At 38.7% G+C, this 20,500-nt stretch overlaps 1 protein-coding gene across 3 annotated transcripts in view; it reads right to left on the minus strand.

Annotated features, from left to right (window-relative positions):
• Positions 1–20,500, minus strand: part of Nalcn (sodium leak channel, non-selective) — a 301,887-nt gene that overhangs the window by 61,577 nt on the left and 219,810 nt on the right. For all 3 annotated transcript variants that reach the window (XM_006978781.3, XM_042285329.2, XM_015997513.3), the window contains 2 exons: positions 19,488–19,629; positions 4,223–4,296 (listed from right to left, as the gene is read on the minus strand). In XM_006978781.3, the coding sequence (XP_006978843.1) occupies positions 4,223–4,296; positions 19,488–19,629 (216 nt within the window). The remainder of the gene's footprint in view (positions 1–4,222; positions 4,297–19,487; positions 19,630–20,500) is intronic.

The following is a 20,500-nucleotide window of genomic DNA, read 5'->3' on the forward strand; positions in this document are numbered from 1 at the left end:
AAAAATCAGAGATGAAACTAAGAAACAAAGAAAACAATACAAAGAATCAGTAAGTCTAAGAGCTGGTTCTTTCAGATTAACAAGAATGACAGACTCTTCCCAATGAACCAAAAGAAAGAGCAGGTACCCAAATTAATAAAATCAGAAACAGACAGGGAAACATCACAATAGACATCAAAAAATTCAGAATATTATAAGGGAATACTGTACTCCATTAAGTAAGAAAACCTACAAGAAATGGACATATTTCATCCAAACAACCCAAATTAAACCAAGAAGAGATCAACAACCTAAATAGACATAACTAAGGAGGAGTTTGAAACAGTAATAAAGAGCCTTCCAACTAAAAGATGATCAGCTCAGATAGATTCATAGCAGAATTCTACCAGAATTTCAAAGACTATCTGCAGCCAACCTTTCTTAAATTGTTAAAAGAAAAGAAAAGAAACAGAATGGGCAATCCCAAACTCCTTTTAGGAGGCCAGTATCTCTCTAATTCCCAAATTATGTAAAAGTACTACAAAAAAGAAAATTACTGGAAAATATCCTTGACAAACATAGATTCAAAATTCCTCAACAAAATACTTGCAAACTGAATAAAGACATACATCAAAAAGATTATCTACCATGACCAAATTGGCTTTACTACGGGGTGTGTGTGTGGGGGGGAAGGTTTATTCAACATACACAAGTCAACAAATGTTATAAACCACATAAATGGACTTTAAGATAAAAATCACATGATCATTTCAATAGATGCAGAAAAAGCCTTTGATAAAAATCTACTGGGCTATGGTACATGTGCATGTGTATGAACACACATGCACATATGGATTATGTGCGATTGGAGGACAGAGACTGATGTCTGGTATCTTCCTGTCATTCTCCACTGTACTTTTTGAGACATAGTCTCTGTTTGAACCCGGAATTTGCTGACCAGGCTTGGCAGGCTAGCCGGAAAGTTCTAGAGATCAGTGTGTTTACGCAGCACTTGGATTACAGATGGATGCTGCCAAGGCTGGCTTCTTTTTTTTTTTTTTTTTTTTTTTTTGGTTTTTCGAGACAGGGTTTCTCTGTGTAGCTTTGCGCCTTTCCTGGAGCTCACTTGGTAGCCCAGGCTGGCCTCGAACTCACAGAGATCCGCCTGGCTCTGCCTCCCGAGTGCTGGGATTAAAGGCGTGCGCCACCAACGCCCAGCTAGGCTGGCTTCTTATAAGGATCTGATTTTAAGAGTCAGAGAATGGCAGGGACTGGATCCAAACAGTGTCTTCTGGACATGATGGGACCTCTGCTCTCGTACTCAGAGAAGCAAGGAGATTTTTATGGAACAAAAAAAGAGAAATGCTTTTTTTTTTAAGATCAAATTTACACTAAAAATCCTACTATTTCCAAACTGTAGCCATTTATTTCCTGTAATTCACAAGGTAACATATAGCCAAGGTCTTTTAATTTTGTGCTTTTCTGTAATGTAGTGAAATCCCCAAATTATACAATAGTTGGGAAAGGTCGAGGAGGGCCCATATTTTCTGACAGTTTAAAGATTTTTTTCTCATGTCAAATATCTTTTGAAATAAAAGCCCCAAACTTCATATAGTTTAAAAAATGTTAAATTCCCCCTTGCAGCATTGCCTGGATATGTGAATTTTATGAAAGCATAGTCTATTCCATCCATCTAATTCATTCAATTTTGTGACAGTGTGTACCCATTAAGTCACTTTTCATTGTTAAACTGATCAGCTCTCAGGAAAAGTGTGACTTTTTTCGACTCAGATGACATGTTCTCATATACCTTATGACATGATGTTTTGCAAGACCTAACTGTAAATGAACTGATTTCCTGGGAGGCTTTGAAAAATTTGTCACCTAAATAAATAATAGAGTGCTGGCCCACAGGAGTCTCTTGGAAAAGCCATGTTCCTTTGTTTGGCTGCCTCAAGACTGAATACCAGAAAAATGTACACCATGGTTCCCAGATAAGTGAGTTCTTTCCAGCCTCATCAAGTGGGAGAGGAAAAAAGAAGAGAATGGATGGAAGGAGGAGGCAGTGGATCTCTTATAATAGTACACATTAGTTGCTTTTCTCATTTCTGTGACACAAGTGTTTGAGGATGGAAGAGTGTGTTTTGACTCACATTTAGAGGTTATAGTCTATCATTACAAATTAAACCATGGTGGCCAAACCTTGAGGCAGCTGGTCACAATGCATCTGCGGCCAGTAAGTAGAGAGAGAGAAAGAGAGAGATGAATGATGGTGTTCAACTAGCTTCCTCCATTTATATAGTCTAGGACCAGCCCATGGATGTGTACTGCTCATACACAGGGAGGGGATTCCTATCTCAGTTATTCCAGTCTTGGCACTTCCTCACAGATGCACCCTCACAGACATGTCTCCTAGGTGATTCTAGATCCTGTCAAGTTTACAACCAACATTAACCATTACAGAATATAAAGAAGGTGAGGCGTATGCCTCCTTCCTTATAGCTCCATCCCCTTTTAATTCTCAAAATATTGAAATATTCTTGGAACAGAGTCATTCACTAGGTACTCTGGTCATGGCTTGCTTGCGGGGAACCAAGGGCAGTCATTCACGGAGAACCTTGGTCTTGGCTCTGGTGAGTACCTGGGGCACAGAGTCATTAATTGGACATACTTGGCTCGCAGTGTAGCTCCAGCAAAGAAATTGAGTATCTGTGTACAAGCATGTTCACTCTGTACCCCAAGCACAGCAGATTTGCTGAAGGGCAATTGTAACAGGGGAGAAACAGTAGGAAGATTCTGAATTAGACTCAGAGTAGAATGTTTACCATGTGAATAATTCTTTGTGATGGATGTTTCTCTTCCTAGTAAGTGTGTCAGCACTTCTGTAGAGCCCTGTTATGAACTTGCTGGTGTAATTACAGCTTGGCCAAGTATCTTGGAGATTATGAGCTGCCCAACCAGCCTCATGGCATACCCCAAGGCTGACACTGAGATGAATGGCCACCTAGTTAGAGCACGACCACAATGAGACTCAAGTCTCTTTCCATGAGCCCTTTCATGTTTATCTAATCATACTAAGAATACTCAAGCCCCAGCAAAATTTATTTTCAACTTAAAAAGCTACTTCAACACATTCATGACTTTCTGCCTGAATGTCATTCACAGAGAAAGAGAACACAGTAGAATGTGTCTTCATGATATAGGACATTTTTTTCCCTCACAAGTTTCAGGTATTAAGTTGTGGTAAGGTTAAATAGTTTCTCACCTCATATATACCTAGTTGTATTTCCTCATCATGACTTCTCAAGCTACAGTAATACACATTTTGGAAAGATGCTTTCATGAACATTCCTAGCAATGGACTTGGTAGTGAAGTCTGATTCCTTACATTTACCACGAATTTGTATACTACTTTGCCATATGAAGGTACCTGTTGGCTTTGTCAGCCATGACACTTTTATCATTTACAACAATGTATGCAACAATCTTGATGTCCCAAATGCTTACATACTTTTGAATCCTATCACTCTCTGTTATATTGTATAGTCTGATATGCTTAAGTGGTCAGATTGATTTTCATTATTGGTACTTGATTTCAAGGCATATTTTAGAAAATAACACTAAAATTATGATTTTGTGATCAATCAAAGGTGGCTATGTGAGACTGGCTGAGCAGTTAAGAACTCTTGCTATTCCTGCAAGGACCCAGGTTCAGTTTCCACCACCCATATGGAGGTTCACAAACAGCTGTAACACTAGTCCCAGAAGATGATGCCCTCTTCTTGCTTCCATGGGCAATGCATGCACATGATGTTTACACATTTCCAGCCTGGCTTTCAAATATTAACAGATCTTTAGTCATAGATGAAGAGATCATAATTATTTTTTTAGACTTACTCTTTTGCTATGTTTCCTTCAGGTTATTTTTGTTTAGATACCACAAAAGATGTAGATGGTCAAGAATAATGGAAATTTCTTTTCACCTTTTTTTGGTAAATGCTTCTAGGTATAGTTTATTTAAATATATTAAATAATAAACATGTCATATTATGATAATAAAATGCTACTTTTCTAGACAAACATTACTCATGTCTTTGGTATTATCTGTAAGCATGAAGATCCTGCAATTGAGCAGAAAGTAAATATTACTGTCCAGAAAATAAATTCATTGAGAAAAAGTTCTGCTTTCTTTTTAATGTAATCCCACTTAGATTAAAGTATGCCTTGAGGTTATTGGTATTACCTTAAGATTTTTGTGACTGCTGTCTCCTTTTCCAGAAGGTTCCTCGCCCTGATGCTGAAAACAGACTTGCGGAGCTGAAAAGTGTAAGAACCACTTTAGTTTGGGGATGGAAAAGAATGATATATTCACAACCCATGAAACACCAAGAGAAACAGTTCTCTTTCTCCGTTTGACGTTTATGTCACATGTTACATTTTTCATCCTATCTCTTCTTCCCATCTTATGATCCCCCACATACATATATCATTTTACACCTAGGCTTCACATATAACAAAGCTGGCATTTGTTTTCTGAGTCTGGCTTATTTCATGTAACATAATGATTAAGGCCCTTTCCTGGTGTTACATTTTATATGTGCAGAGACTCTAACTAACTGTGTGGCTGCATGTCACAGCTATGGTATGGTGTGTGATGTGTACATTGCTGGCCATGACCCTGCCAATCATCTGAATAAGTAAGTGCTCCAGTCTCTAAAGAATTTGATGTTGAAATTAACACTGGGAACCTGTATTCATCATTGTTTAGTGAAACGTTTTCCAAGCCACTGTATACTACTGCAAGTTCCTGGCCTGTAATCTGAGCCTGAGGTGTTTTATCTTCAGGGACAGGAAAAGATGACAGGAAGGAAAGGTCAAAGTTTGCCTGTGGGTGATGATGATAAAAGGATTAAGAAAAATATCCTGGATGGCAATGGTTGCCTGTTAGATTAGTGAACTACTTTATAGGTGACTAAGTGGTCCAAAGAAGGAGTGAGAAGAGGGAGAGAGATGGAGAGAGCAAGAGAGAAGGGAGTATGTACCATCCGAGCTAGATTCCCAAGAACTAAGAGTGGGACACTTTTAGTTGTCAGCATTGGGAGCCAATGATGGGGGAGTGAGCCACTGTCTGCCATCAGTAGATTATCTTTTCTCACCACTTGGCACAATATTGGTAACCACTAATAACAAAAATAGATAGGAGCCAGGTTCTTGAATTCTGAAACTGAATAGTTCAGTAAGGCAGGCAAAGATAGGACACAAGAACTCCCATTTACAAACCAATCTACAAACAAGCACTATAATGTGAACCAAGATATCTAAATGGTCAGTCCTGGGAAAGGACAAAGTTACAAACTCATCATTTCTTGTGTGTGTGTTCATGTGGAGGTCATAGGTCAATATATATAAAATGTCTTCCTCTATCACTATTCACCTTAGGTGAACCTGGAACTCAGTGATTGGCTACAGTGATGGCCAATGAGACCCAGGGATCCTCCTATTCCTGTTTCCCAGCACTGGGCTTATAGACTCTTACTGTCACATCCAGCTTTTCTGTGTGGGTAATAAGGATCTGAATTCAGGTTCCCAAGCTTTCATTGTGAGCACTTTACAATCTCTTTGAGCTTTTAGCATATCTCAAGGGAGCACTGCTCAGGAGTCATAGCTGAAGTTCCTATCAGGGGAGGGCTTCTGCTCTGACTACTAGAAACATGCAGTCAGGAGTCAGAAGTCAGGCCCAGAGTACAGGAGGGCCAACAGTGGACAGCAAATACTACAATGCTCAAAACCAACAATATGCCTTAATCGTCCTTTGCACAAGGCAGCAACTGGAATTCAGTCATGTGTCCACTGCCCTGGGATGGAGCAGCTATAAAACACACATTCTGCATATTTGGAGTGCTATCTAGTACAATAAACTTGAATCAATTAAAGCAAATGCAGTGGCCATGTGTTCAAGGATGTCTTTGAGAGTGGTATTGCAATTTGCAGAGGAAGTAGTGTGTTTTCTGTTTTAAAACCTTCAGATTAAGCTTTACTTTGTTCTGAAAGAAGATGTGTATTTGATATGCTAGATATTTTTCCTCTATATATTTACACTGTTTTTTCATAATTAAAAAAAGGTCTGTAGATATCAACTGTTCTTTCTTTGGTTCTTGGCTGTGGTAGTAAAACTTTTTTTCGTTTAGTACAGAGGTTCTTTGATTGTGTTCCTCACAAAGAGCTCAGACTACACTGCTCTGCAGTGCCCTCTTCTGGCCTCAAAAGATACTGCTAGTCACCTGAAATAAGCACCACCTAGAGCCATTTCAAAATATGTAATTTCAGACCATAAATTGAAAGTTTCAGCAATGAAAGGAGTCAGTAAAAGCTCATACTGAATCTAAGTGAATAAAATATGTAGAAAATAAGAAGAAAGAGAAGGACCCATTACATAATGCTTTCACTGGAAACAAATGATTAGTTGAAAAGATTTTGAAGTTTTACAGTTTTATTTGCAAACCTAATGCATTCAATTCATCAAATGGCAATTCTTTGACTGAATTAGTGAACAAAAACAAATACACTAAATTTCCATTTAAGTGTTAAAGTAAAATGTAGATTTTTTAATACCATCTTAAATTTTTGATTTCAAAGATTTGTCCACCTTTTGAGGCAAGTAGAACTCTTGTAGCTTGTGTGAGATCTTAGGTTCAGCCACAGTAACACATGCGCGCACACACACACACACACACACACACACACAGACACACACACACATACACACACACACACACACACACACACACACACACACACACACACACACACACTGCTGATATTCCCTAAATTGTACACTTTAGACAGAACTCAAAAGTTAAGAATTTCATCTCAATTTCTTCACAGTTACTACAGTTTGGGTTGGAACAACACAGCAATGGATGGGCAGCTCTCGCTTATTTTTAGAAAGGTCTTTTAGTCAAAGGATGGTGGTGTTTCTCCTCCAGTTTCTGGTAGAATGAGCTCTGCTGAGGGCACAGGGCAGGATGGTTCACAGGGTCTTCTGCCGTCTCTGTTTCCTGTGAATCCGTGGTTGATCCACACGTCTCCACAGTTATGCTTATAACATTGATCTTTCTGGCAGGGCCACCTTTGGTGTCATGCTCTGTCACCAGAAAACACATACTGCCCTGTGTCTTTTTATGATATCAATAACATTATTATGTTCATTGTATAGACTCATCCATCCCACTTGCAAAATTGTTATTTCTTTGCATTTCATTAAAATGATTCTTTAATAGGAAGCTGTTCTTCCTGTATTAATTTCTATCTGCCAGTATAGTCCACAGAGAAAACATTCAAAGTAAGTTAATGATTCTTGATATCTTCATACCAGCTTTTAATAGATTAATATATAATATATCAATATTTAATAGATTTTTATATAATCTTTAAAAGTGACTAATTATTTAAAGTAGCACTATGAATTCAAGGTTAAGACATTCGATACATTTTAGTCCATTATAATTGCTATTTTTAATGTTAACTATTCCTTGATAATTTAACACAATATATTTTGATCATATACTTTCCTCTCCTCCAACTCATAATTACTCACTAATTTTATTTCACAGTTCACAGATAATCTTAGAACAATGATAGACCCACAGACCCACAGCCAGGATGACTAGGAGACATTGAGAGAGTCCTGCCTGCATTCTTTTTCCTGTTGTCCAATATCATCAAAGCACAGGGCTGTGGTGTATTACTTCTTTAGTTCCACCCTCCCATTGTCTCAGCTCTTCCGTTTCAGTGCCTCCCACTGCCACTTGTGCTTCCTTTGGTGTCTGAGTCACTTTTGCAGGTGATGTGTCTGTCAGAGGTATGGCTTTCCGGAGCTTCTTTGGGAAGAGCACATGGGAACACTATTACATAGTGCTTTGTGTGTACAATGACATCTTTAAAACAGCTTTTCTCTCTCTTTAATCAAGAAGTTCAGTTTTCCTGGGCGTAAAAACAGCGCCTGTCTTTCACAGTCTTTCCTGTGTGTTGTCCCAGTTTCTTTTGATCTAAAGGATTATTGCTAAAACATCTGATGATCATCTGATGTTCATTAACTTAAAAGTCACTGGCTGCTTGGGGACACAAATACAAAAACACTTTTAAAGTTTAAAGTCTTATGACATATGTGGTATAGATTTTATTTCTGGTCCTTCTTGAGCAATATTTCCAGGACATGACATATGTTTTCCATATTTATTTCAAATGTTCTGTTTGTCACTTGCTCTAATATCTTGCTGTGGTATTCTCCACTAGAAATGCATAGAACAATAGTGTGGACCATATTTTTATTTCTTTTTTAAGTTTCCCCAGGGACTGGGAAGATGGCTCAGCACGTAAGCTGCTTGCTATGTAGGCATGAAGGCAGACACCCACATAAAAGCCAGGTAGGTGTGACAGATAGTCTGTTACCCCAGCACTCCAGAGGCAGAGACAGGGCATCTCAGAGCAAGCTGCCTACCTGCATTAGACAAATCAGTAAGTTCTAAGTTTGTGAGACTCTGCCTCAAAATATAAGGTGGAGTATGTTCAGGTGAGACACCCAGTATCAGTCTCTCGCCTCCATGCACATGTGTATACACATGAATATGCACTTGCATACACACATAAACACACACCACAACCACATACACACAAGATAAATTTAAGAAGTTTTCTCTTTATTATGATTTTTTGGGTATAATCTAACAATCTAATTCTTTTATATTATTGACTTTACTTATGATTCTTTCTTGAGTTCAGTACCTCACTTCTGACTTCTTTTTAAAACTTATTTGTGCTGCTAGTTTATCCTCATGTGGTTTTCAGATCTTTTAACTCAGTTTGCAATAGAGTGCCTCAGGTACACATTTTTATGGGTATGGCTTTATGGCATGCTTTTTGCTCATTACTTTTTCTTTTGATTTTGATGATTAGCTCTTGCTCGTTCTTATGCAGCGCCGGGTTCACCAGACAGTTCAGTGTTTCTCTCTCAACTCCAGAGCCTCCATTTCTCCTGCTGGTGTTTCAGCACAGTGATCAAACACGGACTCTTTCTTCCTAGGACTTCCTGACTCTGTACCCCACTCTCCATCTGTCCTTGTACTCCTCAAAGTTTACCTGGATCTGCTGTTTTCCTCATCACTCCTGCTCTGGATTGTTCCATTTTCAGTTCCTGTGGCTTTTTTTTTTTTTTCTTCAGAGAGCACTGGAAGGTATGCTCCTTTTTCCATAAACACTGATGGTGGGTGGATGACCTTGGTTTGGGTTCTAAAAGATGTCAATACCATGGGAGTCATGGGGCTGTTGGTTTGTCCCCACCCACTTTCATTTGTTTCTGTTTTGAAACATGGTCTCCTGTATCCCAGGCTGGCCTCCACCTAGCTATGCAGCTGCAGATGACCTTGGACACCTGCTGATCTTCTTGAGTGCTTGGATTACAGATGTGTACCACCATCCCTGGCTTTCCCTACTTTTATTTGGGGTCTGCGAATTACCTAGTTTTAACTTTTTTAATGTCGTGTTAGGAGATATTGCTTGAAAGTTTTATTTTTATTTTCTGTATGTGTGTGTTTGTCTGTAATATATGTGCAGGTACCTGTGAAGGCCAGAAGAGAGTTCCTATTCCCTGGAGCTGGAGTTACACGTGGTTGTGAGGCACCAGATTTGCTGGGAACCAAACTGAGGTCCTCCAGAAAAGCAGCGAGTTCTCTGAACTGCTAAGCTCCCTCAGTCTAGGTATTCTGCTTTGTTCCTATGACACTTCACAAAGATTCAGATATAGATACTTTTGTTATCTTCCAGAAGATTTCTTACTTTCCTCATGTTGAATTATAATGCAGATTTATCACTCTTACTATTCTTTACTTAGTATTCATTGCTTCTTTCATACTAATTTGATTAATGTCCACTTGAATTTTTATTATTACTTTTTGCTACCTTTGTGTTTTCTTGATGATATATTTTCAAAGTAAATTCTTGAATTGAATGTTTAGAAGGTTGATTTAAATATTTATTCCATTACTAGATATGTTCCCATATATAGTTTTCTTTCCTAAAATTCTGCTAATACAAAACTTCCTCAAGAATAGCTATTAATAAATTCCTATATCATAGATAAGAAAGGGTCGAAGATGATACTTTCGTAATAAGCATCAAGCCAGATTGAGCAAGAAAAGAAAGCAAAGCCGTAAGACACAAGAATGAAGACTGGGCCTTATTATATCACAGATCTAAGATTAATGTCATGCTCATAATCTTAAAAACTCATGTGAATGGAAATTTTTCTTCAAATAAAATATCAAAAGATTCGTTACCACAAGCTTGATATATATTATGCCCATAAATTTCCACTTATGGATTCTATTTCCATTGTTTTCTTTAACAGAGAATTATTTGAAGTGAGTTTTCAACATCAAAATATGTAGTGTTTTTTCTTTATGGAATTGATATTTTTTGTTACTTTTTTGCATACAATATATTTTGATCATATTCTTTTTTTCTACCCCAATTCCTCTCAGATCTTCTCCACCCAAATAACTACACTACTCATGTTCTTTCTCTCTCAAAAGCTCCCAAAACTTTAAAACAAAACAAAATAAATAAATAAATAAATAAAATGAAGGCACAAACAAACAAAAATCCACTAAGACAAAAAATACCAACACACACACACACACACACACACACACACACACACACACACACACACGCACGCACTTTGTGTTGGCCAACTACTCTGAGGCACAGGGCCCTGGAGTGTGGTTGATACACCCAGCGATACATCACTGAAGAAAACTGACTTGCCCTTTGGCAGCATATGTAACTCTGGTTAGGGGTGGGACTCTGTGTTCACTTCCCCTTGTCTGGTTTGAACTGGTGCAGATTTTCTGCTTGTGTTACTGGATTATTAATTTCACTATATTTTTGTTAAATCATGTCTTCTGTGAGGTATTTATTTGGCATGTATTTAGAATTTATGAGAAACTAAATATTCAACTTGTATGAATCATCCTCCTTTTTTGAATAAGAATGTTATTCTCCCTTAATAGAAGAGGTGGTGCCTGGTCTCACTGTAACTTGTTTTACCATGGCTGGCTGATATCCACAGGATGACCACCTGTATCTGAAGAGAAACAGTGGAGGATTGGATGGGGTGGGGAGGGAAGACATCGAGGGGAAGTGGGGGAGACTGAGAAGAGGGGAGAGAGGGGAAACTTTGGTTGTGATGTAAAAACAACAAAACAGAACAAACAAAAAGAATGTTCTTCTCTAGTCATTAAATGAAAGATTATATCAATGCCTATTATATATGCATTTCAAAAATCTCTGTATCATTATTTTTTGTGCCTTGATCTGTGCTGAGTTGTTTTATGCATATTTTAAGCTTTATTTGCAAATTAATCCTCATGGGTAAGAATTACTATTTCCTTTTTAAATGAGAAATTTAAGAATAATAAAAATTAAGTTGTTTGCCATCATGAACAATGCACAATTTACAATTGTCATTAGAACTCTGGGTGGCACAGATGGGGGGTTCAATCTTTTCAGTGCATTATGACATCTTCGTCAATGTCCTTAGAAAATAAAATGAGCTTCCTAAACTATGCTGAAAAAAGAACAATATGTCTTCTTGCTTTTTGTGAAAGATGAGGCCAGCACACCTATGACAGATTTTTACTTGTCTTAAATCTTACTGTAAACATATAAGAGCCAATATTTTTGCGTTTCTACATGTGCATCATGAATGATCAGCATAAGAACCCCGAAACACTGAAAAGGATCTTTTTTAACTAAAAAGGATGACTTTCTAACTCATTAGAGCCACCATGATCATAGCACTTACATTTTACCCTTACTGGTTCCTCAAAATCAAAGCTCCACCATGGCTTTCATTAATCAGAAGATTAATTCAAGAAATTAAGTCTTGGGAACAGCTACTGACATATTAGGGAATGTTAGGTTCCCCTGTTGCAATGAAGAGGCCCCATGGTCACTTCACTCTTGGGTTGATTGACTGCAGAATGAAGGGACTGACATGAGAAGGAAACATCACCATGGACCCTAACTTTCTTGTTGTGAACTGTTAGTTTAAGAAGTGTTATGTCTATTTATGCTGTGGAATATGTGTTTAATGATGCCAAGATGTGTTTAACTCAGTAAAGCTGTGTTACTTTGCCTGTCTAAAACACCTGATTGGTCTAATATAGAGCTGAACAGCCAATAACTAGGCAGGAAAGAGAAATAAGCAGGACTAGTGGGCAGGGAGAATAAATAGGAGGAGAAATCTAGGCTGGAGAGAAGAGTGGGCAGGGAGGAGTGAGAAAAGGAGAAAGAGAGGAGGACACCAGGGGCCAGCCACCTAGCCACAAAGCCAGACATGGAGTTAGAAGGAAAGAAAGATATACAGAATAAAGAGAGGTAAAAAGCCCAGAGGCAAAACGTAGTTAAAGAGAAACAGGATAATTTAAGTTAGAAAAGCTAGCTAGAAACCAGAGAGCTAGTGATTATTTGAAAGCTGGGTAGTGGGCCTCCCAAAAGAAAAAAACAAACAAACAAACAAAAAAACCCAACTACACTTTGCAACTAAAATTTTTCTCTCTTCTTTTTATTTGATGTGTTAATAATAAATTTGTTTCTAATATGGAAAGTTTGGAAGGTCTTATTTTTTCTTTCATTTTGAGGGTATTAACAGAGCAGTAAGAAACGAGAAAGTGGGTGCATGAGCATCTGACCATGAAACAAAACCATGGTCCGATGAATAGGGCTTGATGAGCATCATTTCTGCAGGGAAGGCATGGTGCAATTATTGTAATGAGGCACGCTATTGAATGGCACCCACATAAAACATAGTAATTGGATATAAGCAATTACTTAAAATTACATAGGTGGAAGGTGGTGCCTCATTTGACTAGATTTGAATTTATCATGCACCCATGAGCTGCAAATTAATATTGGAGTAAGTGTGACAGATCGTGTGTACAGCAAGAGGTTTCTCTAAAGTAAACTTTTTATGGAGTTGACATTATGCTTGGAAAGAAAAAACTCTAAAAGGTGATGAATGTAGGTGGCAGTAAGACTAAAATAGTCATGTTACAATGCATATAAAGGTGAATTCCATTATAATGTCGCATTACGAAGCTTTGAAATGTGTCTTAGAATGTGGAAAGGGAACTTTAGGTGATGGATCAAGAGGATCCTGCATGGGACTACCCTAGATCCTCTGCATATGTTATGGTTGTGTAGCTTGGTGTTCTTGTGGGACTACTAACAATGGGAGTGGGGATTGTCTCAGACTCTTTCACCTGCTCTTGAGACCATTTTCCTCTTACTGGATCACCAAGTGGTGATCACCAGCCTTGATATGAGAGCATGTCCCTAGTCTTATTGTAGCTTGTTATGCTGTGTTGGGTTGATATCCCTGGGAGGCCTGTTCTTTTCTGAAGGGGAACCAAGGAGGCGTGAATCTGGGGGAGAATAGAGGTAGAAGGGAACAGGAAGGAGTTCAGGGAAGGGAAACTGTGTTTGGGATGTAATGTATGAGAGAAGAATAGATTTTAAAAAAGAGAGATTTGATCTTAGTTATTTCCATATTATATGTTCTGAATCCTTTATAAACACCAAGCATAAAATTAAAATATTTATAACACACACACACACACAGAGTGAGAGAGTGAGAGCGAGAGAGCGAGAGAGTGAGAGGGGAGGAGAGAGAGAAAGAGAGAGAGAGAGAGAGAGAGAGAGAGAGAGAGAGAGAGAGAGAGAGAGAGAGAATGGGACTCTAGGAAGTCCCATGTAAGTTGATTCTTATTTGGTGTGAAACTCTATTTTCTGTGAGTTTCATGTAAGTGTAAAAAATGAAGATGGTAGATTTTATATCTATGTATTTTCAGTGTGTATAGCTGCTGTCTGAACTGCATTTTGAGAATGAATTAACATTATACTAAAAGATTACTTTTAATCTTTAAGCCTTCTCTGGTTTATGTTTTTCTTATGTAATTAATCTATGAAATACCTGTAAACAAGGTAAATGTTGTGAAGGACTGTTTATCTGGAAGTGAGTCATATCAATGGACATGTGCATGTCTTACAGAGCTGGGAACTAAATGACTGGAAAGTTAGTTTACTTGAATTTCATGACAGTGCTTTAATCACTCAAGCAATGGCTGAGAGTCACCACAGATTTGGATGAATCAGCACCCACCACCTTAGCTACAACCATATAGCAGTGATTTGCAATGCGGAGCATGAAGCACCTACCCCAGTGAAAACAAATGGAAATGTTTAATGCATTGTGTTAACTGGTGAGCCACTAATACATGCTGGGAGCTGGAGAAATGGCACAGCAGTTAAGACACTGGCTGCTCTTCCAGAGGACCCAGGTTCAATCCCCTGCACACTCATGGCAGCTCACAACCATCTGTGACTCTAGTCCCAGGGATCCAACTCCCTCTTCTGACCTCCATGAGCACTGCATACACGTGGACCACAGACATGCATGCAGGCAAAACACCCGTACACAAAAAATAAAAACAAAGCAATATACAAACATATGCTAGGAAGTTTTAAACTACAGCTGTAAGGACACAGTGACTTCACATTTATATTTCATATAAACAGATGGAGACTGAGAGACATACGCGTGACTTTGACTCTCGCCATGAGTTTGGGAATTTAAACCCTCAGTCCAAGCAGCCCTAGGAGCCTAAATTTCAATTGCATTTGAACTTCACTTGCAAATAACAAGAGTGTGACCATTAGCAACAACCGTGACACAAGATGTTTGGCCTAGTAACTACTGAAAGATAAGGTCTACAGGTGAAACTACATCCAAAAGAGGGGAAAAATAAGTTGAGGCCAGCACAGTACATATTTTAGCAGCAGCCTTAGTTCTTTGAAGTCTGTCGTAGAAATCGTCCAGAATGTCTAAAGCCTGTATTAGCTACAAAAGGTTTTCTTTGAGAATTTCACACATGACAATGCATTTTGATCATATCCACTCTCCACTCCCTCCTCTAACTCTTCTGGGTCCCCCTGTACCTCTCTCAATTTTATGTGATCTTCTGTTTTCTTTCCTAAAACATATATAAGGTACTGAGTTCAAGTAGTGTTGTCCATATGTTTATGGTATCCCACTGGAGCATGGATGACCTACTGGAGCATGGGCCATATTTCTGAGGAAAACTAACTCTTCAGATAGGGAACAACTGCCTATAGCTCCCTTTTGCCCCTCTGTGGACATATATCCAAGAAACATAAATAGATTGCATATAACCCCCAAATAAAAAAATACATTTTGAAAGAATATTGGTTAGAAATTTCCTTTCTTATTAGTTGAAGACAGAAAACCATTTTCAAACTGCCTCCAGAACACTCGGAGTATAATGGTCCTCAAAACGGAGCTATTGAATAAAAGAGTGTGCACCCAAACACAGCAGCCACCTCTTACTCTGAGGCCATGAATAAAAATGAGAAATAATGCTTTGCTTTTTATATTGTACATCTTTTTGTTTCCTTTTCATTATTATGACTAAGTGGTCAGTTAGTTACCTATAGAGGCAGGTTTAAGCTATCAGACACCTACAAGTGATTTTTGTATTTGGTGTTGTGAATACCAGCCCTGCAGTCCCTCCTTGACCACTCTGTCTGGTGTCTTTGAGATACAGCACATGGTTATGGGTTAGCATCCTGTTATCTCTCCCCCGCCCACCTCCTGGAGATACACCTGTAAATAGTTTTATTTTTAGAGCTGCCAAGCTATTATTTGGGAGAATTATTTCAAAAGATCAACATCCTGAAAGACCAAAGCAGCTTGTTCCCCACATCCTCTGCCTTTATTTATTTAGTTTTTGAGTGCATAAATGCTCACTCTGAAAATTATAGATCAGGTCGAGTAACTTGCTACATACAGAGTTACTAGAACAAATCATATGACAGTCTATAATCATACAGAAAATTGCCGAAATGCTGCATGGCAATCAACAAGGTTTTATGAAGAGGAAATCTTCAAGAAGACTTTAATTCATTCCACGAGAATGTAAGATACAGGGTAGGTAGACAATGGGGGTAGCTTTCTGTAGGGCCCTATTTGCCAGAGGCCCCATTCTATGCTTTTTAACTGTGCTGGAAGGAGGACTCAGGAGACTCCGTCTAGTGCATGGCTAGTATCCACAATGGTCAAAAGAAGGCATTGGATCTGGAATTCCAGATAGTTTGAGGCACTGTGTAGGTACTGGGAACTGAACTGGAGGCCTCTGAAAGAGAAACAAGTGCTCTAAATAACTGAGCTGTCTCTTTAGTTCCTACAGTAGCTTTTACTTTAACATCTTTGTTTGTGTTTCTTCACAGTGTTGTCAGCTTCTAAAGTTCACATCTTGCTTTCTTTTGGATTCTCACATCTACGGGAATGGCAGATAAACAAATAGCAGGTGCTCCACACATTTTTGTAGAATTATTGAATGAATGCTGAAGACTTATGGAAATGGAAAGGATAAACAATACATAAAATTAATGTTTACCATTTTTACTCTCATTTTGTACTTGAGTTATAGCTTTTGGGGCTCTGCAAGGCTCACTTATGTTTCTAGATCATGGGCAGATTCTGACCCAGGAAGTAGCATGCTACCTGAGAGCATGGCGGACACATCAAGGTGACACAGATTGCAGATTAGTGATCAAGGATTTGGACTGAGGGTTCATTGTCTCAGTCTGAGTGAACCGGTTCTATCACTGGGCTACTAGAAAGTGAAGTTCCCATCTTGTGTTGTTAGGAAGCACTCTGTATAATAAGCCCTAGACTTTCATTTCAATAATGTGGAGAAACATATGAGTAGACACTTGCATGATTAAAATATCAACACTAAACCACCTTTCCTTCCCTTTCTGTTTCCTGGAAGTCCTCACCATGGAGACTCACTCACATGGGAGTTTCTGTGTCTCATATTGCCCTGGCCAAAAACTCTTAAACAGAGATGAGAAATTCTAAGTGTTTACAAACAGCTGCAAACAAAGGATTTAGAAAGGAAGAAGTCTAACTTTCTATCATTGAAATAGAGCCAAAGGCTGAATGCTGGTTGCATGGTATCCGGATATCTTTTGTCAACTTGACACAAACCTAGACACACCTGGGAAGAAGGAACTTTAGCTGAGGAGTTGCTCCTATCAAATTGGCCTGTGAGCATGTCTGTGAGTTATTTTATTGATTACTAATTGATGTAGAAGTGTCCAGCCCACCATGGGCAGTGCCACCCTTGGGCAGGTGGGCCTGGACAGTATAAGAAAGCTACCCAGAGGGAGCAAGCCAGTAAGCAGTGTTCTTCCCTGGTTTCTGCTTCAAGCTCCTGCCTCAATTTCCTGCCTGACTTCTCTCTATAGTGGATTATAGCCTATAAGATGAAATAAGCCCATTACTCCCCATATTGTTTTGGTAACAGTGTTTACCACAGCAACAGAAAGCTAACTAGTACACATGGCAATACAGGTAGCTCTCTCTCCTAGGATCAGCTGATGAGACCTGGAGGCAGATGTGCATTCCACCTCCCAATCTGAGCTTTTGCCCAGGTGAGAATAAATGCCATGAGAGAAGAACAACACCTTTCCAACTACAGTTCAGTGGCATAAGGTCCACCAGGCAGATACGAGACTAAGAGAAACACACTGTCATCTATGATGGTCTTTGTTTAACAGACAGGATGGGTTTCAATCAGCTCCATAGGCTGAGGACTAGCTACCACCTTCAAAGTCCTGCAGCTTCTCCAAGCTAAACAACATGGATGGCACCTGGGGTGCAACATCTTTCTGCTAAGCTAGAAAGAAGCCACACTCAAAAAAAAGGCTATGAAGAAAATGAGAAGTGTCATTTTCAGCCCTATTGATCTAAAGTAATAGATGGTGGAGGGGCTCAGGTGCACCGAGGTTCACCTCTGCCAATCTCTCTCCCACCCAGTCCACACCTACCAAGCATTTTCTTACTTCTTTTTTTTTTTTTTGGTTTTTCGAGACAGGGTTTCTCTGTGTAGCTTTGCGCCTTTCCTGGGACTCACTTGGTAGCCCAGGCTGGCCTCGAACTCACAGAGATCCACCTGGCTCTGCCTCCCGAGTGCTGCAATTAAAGGCGTGCGCCACCACCGCCCGGCGCATTTTCTTACTTCTTTCCTCATCAAGTGATGAATAGTCTATCCAGGAATTGTGAGAAATTCATGTTCTCTTTTAAGGAAGTTGCTGATTTGCAGTTTTCTGTGGGACATTGTTCCTAATGATTAGAAAATGTGTCCTGGTTTTACCACACTGAGCACTTTGGGGACATCATCGTTTTGGTCTTTATCCTGGCAGCAGGTGGTCACAACCACAGCAGTCAGGGTGTACAGAAGGCCACTTCACCTCTGGTTTATAGTCAAGTTTGGAAACATAATGAGACAAATCTAATACACAAAGACAATGCCAATCTGCTTTCTAGTATGCAAAATGAGACCAGACTGGCCTGGGCCATGTTGCCCTCTCTCCACAGGTCTTTGCCTACTTTGCTCTTAACCTGTTTATGGTAGTGACTTGGAAGTATAGACACCACAAGCTCTCAGTTCAAATGAACAAAATCATGACCAAACTAAAAGTTTAAATTACCATACACATGGCATGATTTTCACTACATAAGTGAAAGCCACAAATGGTATCATCTGAAGTCAAATTTGTGACTTTCACTTATCATCAGGAAGACCAAACTGGGGTGGGGGAGGAAAACATTACTTCATAGGACAAAAGTAGAGACAATAATTGAGAGGCAAGAAGGCAGTCCTAAAATAGATATGTCTTCCTTGAGCAAGTCATAGATTGACATATCCTTGTGCAAGAGTCTTGTTCTGCAAATACCCCCCTCCCCAGTTTGGGCAATTCTGGTGAGAAAAGACAGAGAAGGTACAAACTGGTAAAGTTTCTGAATGCCAAGAATGTAGATAATATCTCAAGGCTTCTCCAGAGATAATGAAATCCAACCAGCCTGACACAAACCTAATTATTTTCTGACAAAAATAAATGAAAAAGAAGATATTGGCACCAGAGTGTTCTCTACAATTCTGGGTTTTATAAGAATGAGGAATGAGATCTGCAGATGATGAAAAGAAAACAAATGAGTGAAAATTCTTTAAAAAGAAGAGATGCCCTGTAAAGGCAATAGTCACTTTCATAACCTAGGCTAGGGCAAGATGACTAAGCAAGAGACACAATACATTCAGCTCTGTAAGGATGAACAGGACAGCCTGAGCACTTCAGAAAGCCGGCATTCCATTTAAAAAAATATAATAGAAGTACATATTGTATCACAAACAATATATATGTATATACACATATATACAAATATCTTTATATTATTTGCAAATAAAACTGTTTTCTTCTTTCTTTTATTGAAACCTAGGAATCCAGCACCCTAAATATTTGTCCCATGTTTTTCTCTAATGCATGTTTTACAGAAGTTTGGTAACAGAGACAGCAATTCTTACTTTTTGATCAATGTATTTGTTGTCTTCAGCTGTGGGTCGCTTGGGATTATCAGATGATGAGGTAGAGGTAGAAGGGAGGATTCTGAAGAGACAGCAGGTGTCCTGTTGCTGGCGGTCAATGAACTGCTTCATGAAGCTTTCCCTTTGTAAATGAAGTATACACATCATGTGTTATTCAGGAAATTGAGCCAGAGGTGGCATTTCACAGAGACCATGAAGCAGTGCAGAAGATCACAAAAAACAAGATGTATCATACCAAGGGAGGTGGTTAGATTTAATTATCAAAATATTTAACTTAGAGAAAGCTTCCCGAATCCTTGAAAACTCCTGCTTAAAAGCATAATGTCCCTGAAATAGCTTAAAAGCAAGGGTATCCAATAATTGATGGTGTGATTTGAATCCTACTATGGTAATGAGATACTTTATCTTTCTCCTAAGACATGAAAGAATTAATTCATCTTTCCAAACTTCTATTCATTATAAAGTCCTTGAGAGATAATTTTACATTTAAAGACTCAAAAGGAAAAGACTTCATCTCATCTCCAAAAGTTGGTGAAAAAATTAAATAACATCAATGCAAGTAAGCAAAGTCAATTAACTTTAAAAAAGATTAGAAACACAAATACATCGCATACTACACAGAGACACTTGGTCACCAATAGGCTGGATGCAAATGGTAGTTCCATAAGATTGCATTGTACCACCCAATGGTGTAATAACCACCATAATTTGCATCAATATATCTTCTGATGTTGACAGAATGGTGAAAACGTGTCAGGAGTCATTGCTCAGAACATATGTCAGTCATTAAGTGACCGGATGGTCTTTTTTCATTTGCATTTAAAGTGTTTGGCATAATTTCATACTTCCATAATCCCCCACCAAGACATTTAAAGATAAATAAATAGAAAATTTTATATGATTCTGATTGTTTTGGAGCTATCCATTGGAAGACTAGCATTTAATTATTAGAAGCAGGTTCTTCAAAGCACCTTCTGTATGCATTTGTTTAG

The sequence above is a fragment of the Peromyscus maniculatus genome, chromosome 9 (assembly GCF_049852395.1).
Source record: "Peromyscus maniculatus bairdii isolate BWxNUB_F1_BW_parent chromosome 9, HU_Pman_BW_mat_3.1, whole genome shotgun sequence".
Lineage (NCBI taxonomy): Eukaryota > Metazoa > Chordata > Mammalia > Rodentia > Cricetidae > Peromyscus > Peromyscus maniculatus.